This window comes from Cantharellus anzutake (assembly GCF_015039405.1).
Source record: "Cantharellus anzutake strain C23 chromosome Unknown EI90scaffold_47, whole genome shotgun sequence".
Lineage (NCBI taxonomy): Eukaryota > Fungi > Basidiomycota > Agaricomycetes > Cantharellales > Hydnaceae > Cantharellus > Cantharellus anzutake.
The window spans coordinates 207,462-217,254 of record NW_024066997.1 but is presented as its reverse complement, the minus strand read 5'-3'; the positions used below and the strand labels follow the sequence as shown (position 1 = coordinate 217,254).

Below are 9,793 nucleotides of genomic sequence, written 5' to 3'. Positions count from 1 at the left end.
ATGTTTCTCGCTTGGCCCCACACAAACCAAACAACTCACTGCTATTCCCAGGTCGGGCTGCCCAAGTCTTCTATGACTTTGGTGAAGATCCTGAATGGGAATATCAGGTCCAGGAAATCCTGGATCATTCCTAGGACACTGGCAGTAGCCTGTGGTTCCGTGTCAAATGGGGCCTGGGGGATCTCACATGGGAGCCTCTCACTCATTGCAATGAATTGGCTGCATTGGATGACTACCTATTGTTACATGGGGTCGATGCAGTAGAAAATTTGAATAAGGAAAGCAAATTTCCTTCTATTCCCACACGAGGGGCTAATAAAGCACCCCGTCCTACTCGCTCCCGACGGACTACCCACTTGGGAATAGTCTTACAGCCTAACGAAGGACAATTATGGTGCTAGTTGCCGTATTTGGGCTTTGCCTCCGGGGTATGAACATTGTTCCCACGGACAAAACTTCATCCTTCTTCTTTTCCCCCACCATGTCTGAGCAAGTGCAAGAAAATTTCGGGAGGGAAATGCTGCCCGATGACAACTGTGGGCAAAGCCCACAATCGAACACCACCCCCATGGACACTGAGACCATGGGTCCCGCCTTAGACAGCATTCAACATACTTTGACACCAGGTGCTGAGGCCCCCAGCACCGCCAATATCCCTAATCCTACCCCGATACCAACAGTATCAGGGCATCCTTCCCCTGTGATGGATGTGCAAGCTACTGCAGCTTACACTGTGTCCGACCATCAGACAATGGGCCAGCAATTTTTCGTGGACTCGATGGTGCCAGGACAAGCACCGCCATTGCCATACTTTAACCCCAATCTCTGGGGTTACCACCCTTCCCTCCCTCGTGGAGCACCCACTCCTGAAGTGGCTCACCAGCTGCATGCTACAATGTCAGGGTCTTTCCTGACTGAACTCCTTACAGACGCAAACGCCCGTGTTCGACATCTTGATGACAAACTGTCACAGTCTCGAGAAGGGACTCGACGTATCCAAGAAGAAAACATAGGGCTCCGTGAGGAACTCTTTAACATCAAGCTCGAGAACCAGCGTCTCACCAGCGAGTTGCGGGAGGTCTCGTTACACCGGGATTTCCTCTGACGAAAGTGCAACTCGCTGGAAAGGGACCTTGAGTCATTTGAAAAAGGTTGCGAGGAAGATGAGGCATCATGCCCTTGAAAAATCCCTCACACAGAAACGCATACCCAGAATGCCCCCGTTGAGAGGGCGCATCGTGTAGATGACAACTCTCGTCCACACCCTGGACCAGCCAAACTGGCCCATCCTCAAGTACCCATTGCTGACCCAATGGTGAGCCATAGGATCCAATCGAATACATCCAATCCCGAGTTGGGAAAAGAGCGGGCACCACGTCACCCCTCCTACCACTTGAATATTCATGGTTCCGGCTACCTAGCCAGAATCGTTCTCCTTCTCCTGGGACATGGAGAAACATACCCATCCCGGGTTCCTTCTGCACCAACGACTTTGTACATGGAGTTACTGTTAGTGGCCAGAGGTGGCTAATCACCACTGAAATAGGCCGTTGTCAATGGCGATGGGACAACTTCATACTCCCATTCCTGATTACAGTGAATGGGTTTAAATTCCTGGTCGACCTCAAGTGGATCGACCAGCAGGTTGGGGCGGCTGGGGTTATCAATGATGCCCCAGGTGATGTTCATGACCTTCACGCTCGTTACTTTGAGCTAAAATTCGAGGGCGGTGTAGGAGAAATAATGGCCACACTATGGAAACCCATTATGGAAATATGCCAGATAAATCACAAAACCCCATACGACAAGTAGATATGAGAAAATAGAAGGACCTGAATTTTAATGAATTTTAACGAATTTTTACGAATTATTACGACTATATGCGATAAATTGAAAGAAAGAAAATTAGCAAAAATACTTCAAGCTTAGCATCAACAAGACGGAATTCTCGGGGGAATTTATAGCAAATATTAAACAAAGAATTAGGACAATCGACCAAGATTTGACTATAAAAACAATCAGAGAACCTCCACAGAAACTACTTTCCCATGTCCGCACACGTAGCCAAGGATGGAAGTACCACGGAACAAGGATTCCTCAGGAACTAATGCAAAATTCAAAGTCATGTTTATAATAGGAAATGTAGATGTCCCCCAAACGGACCCAATGAAAGTAATTACAGGGAAAACTACCCATAAACGACGGAGATATGACTAAAACTCCCGCAAAATGAGGACAACGCTTAAAAAGCAAGCGCAAAGAATAACCAGTAACGACCGAGACGAGCTTGATAGCCCATTAGAAAGGAAGGAATCTAATCGTAATCCACCCAAATTTTCATGATAAAAGGATCACGCATTAATGAGATATCCAATAATGGGAATAGCGACATCAAAAGTCCGAGCTCAGGGAAAAGACAATGTTTACGTAGGATCCAAAATTAAAACATACAACGAAATTTACACGGAAATTATGAAAAATAGGAAACTATAGTTATGCAAATTTTCAGCCCAAATGGTCCACCTGTTGTAAAGTTATACCAATGACGGGAATATAGAAATCCGCATCATGTTTAATGACACGTGAGGGTGGCAATGCAAAGGGAACCGGCCGTCGGAACCGAGATCCGCACTTCGGCAGATTGCGAAGACCAATTTCCATCCAACTAAGGAAGAGCCTGGTCAAAACAAAGCATGGAAAGTGCAAAACAACCTTAGATCATGAGGGAAAAATCTGAAATAAATTACAGAAGCCCATATGAAGGATATAAACACCCATGCATACCATAAATCCCGAACAATTAAACAGAAACAGCACCCGCATACGAACGACTATGGGAACGATGCATGTGATTACCGAATGTGCATGCAAACTTTTGCTAACTCGACGAATACCAGGAAATAGAACCCAACTTTAGTACCATTGGAAAGGTGGGAATAAATGAAAATTTATGATACCAAGAACGTGAGAAACCATCCAGAAATGAATGAGATACAAGGACATGAAGTTAGAAACCTGATAACGTGTGGGAAGACAGCTTCAAGAGGTCCAGAGCCCTAAATAAAATACATAAAAATATGATATCTTCGAGGACGACCTACTATAACAACAAACAATACATATGGAGGATTAGGATGTGATAATACAAAGGGGAATCAGGGAAGATGAACGACATCCACGAAAACCACTAAACTACTATGGACCATGGTGGGAATTTTAGGGAATGATATTCTAATGAAGTGGAGAGCTATAATACATTCGTTTGAGTAATTCTTGACCACTAGCAACTTTTTCTTTCCGTTTTAAACCTGAATAATTCACTCATTTACCATTTCAAGTCTCATTTTAACTAAATGTCGCTGAATAAAAATGCAATAAATCAGCTGAAGGTCTCAGCGCAGCCATATGCATAGTAATGCGAAGTTTGAATTCAGAATCACCGAGTCATAGCAAAATTTAATGGTAAATATGAGGAATTTGAAATAGGAAACTGCGACAAATGCAGCGCAGTCAAGTTTTAATTAACCATTAAAATAGCTTAGGTGAGAAAGGACAATAAGGATTCTAGGCACAGTCTGACTGCAGTAGAGCCACAGTTCAGTGCAGCAAAGTGCAGTAGAACTATAGTGTGAAATTTTCATTCTTTATTCAGTTTGAGAAAAATACACTGTAAATAAATCCTGTAAATACGAGGTAGAGCGTGAAAAAGGAAGGCGACCCAAGGAGTATAAAAGGGAGACCCTTTCTGCGACTTTTTGCCCCCCTCAGAGAAGTAAGAAAATAGAGTATTATTTTTCTCAAGCATTTCTGGTTGTCACTCCAGTGTGAAAAAGTGATATACAGTTAAGATTGCCACTGTAATAAAAGGCAGCAATTAAGGAGAGAAATATTAAGTAGATATTTCAACAGGAGAGCTGGTTAACACTCCAGATTTCAAAGTGTAAACACAAAACATGTCAGAGACCAGATTCGAGACGAAGGAATGTCTCCGTAACGGAGGGCTTCGGCCTCAGCGACTTCTGCCAAGAGCGCTGTGCCTAGTGACACGTCCATGCCCTAACTTACTGACTGGCAATTAGAACCTAGGGGGGTAACTCTAGTTGATTTTACTACTGGGGCGTAACCTATGTACAAGTGGGATATATATATGGTTACAGCGGAGACGGTTCCGCAATTGGCGGAGCCGAACGGAGCGGAGCTAACAGGGTTTAACCATTAGCCGACTGAATATTACCGACGAGTCGGTTTGCGGGGTTAGCGGAAAGGCAGGCGATAACCCAGAAACAGAAAGGAGGGATAGGCCCGAAGGTGGGCTCTGCAGGGCAGGCGAGTGTATTGCCCAGCGGAGGTGGGGGTGCACTAGCGGACGTCGGAGCTGTCCGGAAGTCTTCGGGGCTCCGTACTTAGGGAGGTGTAGGTAATAAATTGAAATGGGGGGGTGGTGACCATCGAGGGGTGCCGAGAGGATTGCGGAATACGGGGGCTCCGAGGTTAGTGAGGGAGGAGCAGAGTTAGAACAGAGAGATCGGAGGGACCGGAAGTCGATGGCCGGGGATGGATATGACAAAACAGTTATTTTGCTACTGTTAAAACAAGCAATAAAATAAGACAAAAATAAAACAAACTCAAGGGACACTCCAGACACAATCCAAATCCATTAACTGAGTAGAATCTTTGAAACTTCACCAAGTAGAAGATTTAATTCAAGTTAAATTCCAAATTGAACAACACTACACAGAATTACACCTAGACAAATTAAGAAATTTCAATAAAGGAACAGCTCTGCAGGGCTCGGTTTATCTGTAAGTCAATTCCCAGAAACTTTAGACTAACCCACAAAAATAGAATTAGCCAAAACACTCGGATTGGTACTATATTTACAACAAATAATACTAGTACACTTCCCCATCCTAACTAAAGAACCAGGGAACAGCTTGGTGGTGGTCTTGTTTGAACCTCCCAACTGACCTTCCTTCGTTCTCTCCTTCAACGCGGGGTTCTCTCTCTCAATTAATGGATGGCAACTATGGCCATCTACCCGCTGCCATGCACCCTCCCACCCCACCACCTATCCCCAACAAGGACGAGGATATGAAGAGTGATGGCGAGGTGACTACAGGGTCAGTCGACAAGGCTGCCCCTCTTCCTGAATGTCATTTCCCCGCTGCGATCTGGTCTGAGACTGAGGCTGCTGTTGCTGGTCCTTCGGACCTTTCTAATGCTGCTGTTTTGGCTACCACTGGCCCTTCCTCCAAGAAGGGTAAAGCAAAGAAGGTTTAATCACCTTCTCTTCGTCGAGGTATATGTGCCTCATTTAAAACAGAGGGGTTAATCACCCCCTGTTCTATCATCCGCTCTGGTGCGTCATTCGTACCGCTGAGGCCTAACTGCCTCATTCATCGTTTTTTTTTTGCTTTCTGCTCTGGGACCATCATAACAACGGTTCTGCAAAGGCCTAACAGCCTTTGCTTTGCTCTCCACCCCATTCTCTGGACCATCATAATAACGGTTGTGTGAAGGCTTGATGGCCTTAGACACTGGTCTGGGGTCGGCACCGAAGGTTGCCGTTGCAGGCCACTATAGGCCGCGATGGCTGTGATGCCATGAATAAGGCCCAAGGGTAGGGCATTTGGCCTCAGCGACTCTAAAGGAGCGCTGTGCCCCCTAGCTGTCTCTTGGCCCTCATTTCAGACTTACTGGGGCTGCCTTGCTGGGGTCAGGACTTAAGGGGTCATGGTCAAATCGATATTAGAGCTAAGGTACAATAAAGTATCATACAGGATATATATAGGGAGAAAGAATGAATGGAAGCGGACCCAGGCTGAAGGCCGAAGGGTCCGGAAGCAAACGTGAATAAGGAGCAGGGTTGGCCACATAGCGGCTGGCAATGACTGAGGGTCAAAACAAACAATAACAGATAAATAAAGGAAGGAGCGTTGAAGGAGCAGAGCTGAATCACCTTATGTAACCAGTTTCCTACGTCCAATAACGATATTAGAGTTTGTGCTGATTTGCGTACTGACCATGTTTTGGTTGCCAAATATATAATTGTTCACTGTCTAAACAACAATAAACACCCCCCAACGATCTCACCTGACGTATAGATTGTCTATGGATAAAATTCTATATTGACTTTACTATGATTTCTAGTCAATATTACACCTAGATATACCACTTTTCAGTAGGATGTGATTTTCCTGATAATTTGCTGAAGAAAAACTACTAATAAAATAATTCCGTAATAAATGTTACTCAATACAGGAGTGACCAAACTGCTCTTTCTATCGCTTAGAGTGCGTGCTAGTTATCTAGCAGGTTCAGGATCGCTCACTTTTCTCCTGTGGTGTGATAACCAAATATTACTGAGAGATTATTCAATTAAGAAGTCCCTCCACCAAATTCTCACTAATTCTCACTATGACACTTTTGTTCAGCTGTGTCTAACTGACCCTAACTCACGCTTAGAGTGACGTGTTAGTTTTATATTAGCTAACAACTAATATTTGCTTTTATCTTTTGGAGCAAACGAACCAACCACTGGTGAGGAGAATTAAACTTATATTTCTACCTGAGGTTTGAGAGGGGGCAGAAGCGGCGGCCTTTTATGCTTTTCAGAGGCCTCTCTACTCCCACGCCTCGCACTAGCTACATGTGCTACATTTGTATTATAGATAGTTCTAGAATGATATAGGGGCTTGGGCTGTGTAAGCTTAATAATGGACTTAGGACATGACTCAGCAATAAGTAATTCAGTTCTTTGTCTTTTGGGCCGATCTTAGCGGGGCCTTGTAGCGCTAAGGCTATGCTCTACACCGCCTTAATTACGAACGGTTATCTTCAGAAATGACTCGGCCATAAAGGAACTTTCTAGACTGTTCTCTAATTCACCCCTTTTTGTGAAGCTGCATCATTACTAATGTTCTAGAGCTTTCCCAATTAATTAACTGATCCACGGACTTCTTAATCACTTTATGCTTATGATCCGAGATCCAGATCATCAATCATTCCTTTGTTCCGATTTATTTGAGCTTAAAATCAAAAGGTTTTGATGAATCATGGGAAAATATACAAGATCCGGTTTTTTAGCATTTCCTCCTCTTCTGATGCGATCGAAAACTGTCCGCCCGCGCCGGAGAATACTCTGTCATATGGTATTTGGTCCGCCAGACTTCCGGGCGCCAATATATTTCCCTTGAGTCACATTACTTTTTATAAGAATTAGCAAATAAATATATATGAATTATAAGGTGTTTCGCCGTTTGAGCAATATCTCCGGCAGTTTTGAAGCTTTTAGAATGAAGCAAAACCGTGGATAAAGTTTAGAAACAGTCCTTTTAGATGGTAAAAAGATTACAGTCAAAGGTTTACTGGTTCCCGAGATATTCACATTTCTTTCCCAATGTTCCTTCTTATTCTGCCATCTATGTGCTATTTTCTTGTTGTAGGGAGATATTATTTGAATATTACACCTATGCCAGGTTCTAGGCATGCTTGTAGTAGATTGAATCTCATGCTACATGGGTGTGGATAATTTATAATGATCTTCTAATGTCTGTCCAGTCTCATAAAGATCATGAGATCTGTTAAACATCTGAACTTGTCACCTGGTTGTTGACTATTCTGATAGATCATTGTTTTATTCTTTGAATATTATTTCTCCTACAGTGTAGGGCCATGATAGCGGCGATGGTATTGTAGCGGTGCTGGACTCAGAGTTGGGCCAAAGTCAGGTGCGGGAATGGTAGCGGCCATGTAGGGGCCAAGTGGGCAGGGTAGAGGAGTCGTGCTCGGTGCGGTGCTGTTGGTGTGGCTGTGGGGGAGTCAGCCCAGTGTAGGGGAGCCTAGGGGCAAGCGGGGGAGTGAGCAGGGAGTCCTCAGGGAGGATAGGGCTGAGGTTGGGGCTCGCACTCATGCTTGTGTAGCAGGAATGGGCTTGGGCGGCATCGGGATGGGCGGCTAACGGGCCGGAATGCACGGCCATGACACTTAGTTCCTTTGATCTGCTGAAACAGCAGGTCGGTGGAGGCCTAATGGCCTCTACTTTATATATCTTTCTTTGGTCTGTCGAAATAACAGACCCATGGAGGCCTAACAGCCTCTGCTTTATATCTTTTCTTTGGTCTGTTGAAACAACAGACTGTCAGGGACTGTGTGTCAGTTCACGACGATAAGAGTGTTCCCGAGAATCCTAGTCGTTGTTAACGCTGAGGCGCCACCCTCAGCGGAGATAGGGGTTATATACATGGGTACTGCTACCCACTAGAGTGCGGTTACAATGAGATAAGAGCTAACCGATAGAATGACGACATGAAAGAGATAAGTATTCATTCGGGTAATCGTAAGCGAGGTGTGGGAAGGGGGTGACATGTGGATGGAAGATAGAAGCAGGAGCTAAGCGAGAGCTAAGCAAGATTACCTGCGTTCTTCAGATCACTCTGGATCGTCTTACAGCAACTCCCTTCCGGCATAGGGAGTCAGGGTAGCCGGTTAGGCCGTGCCCTGACACAGACCCATGGAGGCCTAACAGCTATCATTTTTAAATTCTTTCTTGAATAATTCTTGTAAAAAGTTTTGAGGGGAATGGCTTAATTGCCATTCCCCACTTTATATTAATTTTTTGACAACTTCTTGTTATACCTGCCTGTGCGATATTAATATCGCAAGGGAGGAGAGTGTAAGGGATATAGGCTGCGTACTCGCGGCCTACCTTATTCATTCTTCATTCTTTATTTATCGCATCGGGTTTGTACCCGACACAACACTTCTATTCCCGAACCCTTCATTTCTACCATGCAGTCCCAAGCTGCAACTATCACATGTATATACAATATTGTATTTAACCTACATGTGAGGGGGGTAAAGGCTTCCCCAGCCTTTTACCCCCCCCATTGATAAATACAGCTTCATACAGCATACTTCAGTGGACTGGGAGTGTAAGGCAAAACCTGACTATTGCGAGATCACTTGTGAACTCAACCTAAACAATGCTTACAAGGACCGAAGAAGCAACCTTCTTCTCATTTCCCACTTCAGCCTAAGAAGCCACACAGGGACGTAAGCCCGAGTGAGGGCTGCCTGCTATACAGTCTCACTGCCCTGCCATCATCTGGGCTGCTAGTGCCGAGCGTTACGCCGCTACCTCCGCCTCTTTCGAGCTGTCCCTGACACACACACGAAATTTGCACCCATGCATGCTGAGAAACTCACACCACCACACCTTAGTCCTGCCCCACATGTTGTTCACATGCTGATGGCATTCTATATGTGTACCTGCATCTTCTAGATACTCTCATGTGCACACACAGCTGTGGAAACTTGTGATGTACTGGCTTGATGGTAGAGATTGTCAGGGACCAGATTCGAGACGAAGGAAAGTCTCCGTGGCGGAGGGCTTCGGCCTCAACGACTTATGCCAAGAGCGCTGTGCCTAGTAACACGTCCATGCCCTAACTTACTAACTGGCAACCAGAACTGAAGGGGGGTAACTCTAGTCGATTTTATTACTGAAGTGTAACCTATGTACAAGCTGGATATATATATGGTTACAGCAAAGACGGGTCTGCAAATGGCGGAGCCGAACGGAGCGGAGCTAATGGGGTTAAACATTAGCCGACTGAATATTACCGATGAGTCGGGTTGCAGGGTTAACGGAAAGGCAGGCGATAACCCAGAAACAGAAAGGAGGGATGGGCCCGAAGGTGGGCTCTGCAGGGCAGGCAAGTGTATTGCCCAGCGGAGGCAGGAGTGCACTAGCGGACGTCGGAGCTGTCTGGAAGTCTTCGGGGCTCCGTAC

The 9,793-nt window shown here is 45.2% G+C and overlaps 1 protein-coding gene across 1 annotated transcript; it reads left to right on the top strand.

Moving 5' to 3' along the window:
- Positions 1-5,046: 5,046 nt before the first annotated feature.
- On the top strand, positions 5,047-5,332 carry EI90DRAFT_3128057 (uncharacterized protein; the record flags this gene model as incomplete). The annotated part of the gene is made up of 2 exons (XM_039064058.1): positions 5,047-5,274; positions 5,324-5,332. The coding sequence occupies 2 exons, from the start codon at positions 5,047-5,049 to the stop codon at positions 5,330-5,332; spliced, it is 237 nt and encodes a 78-aa protein (XP_038912764.1).
- Between the last annotated feature and the right edge of the window lie 4,461 nt (positions 5,333-9,793).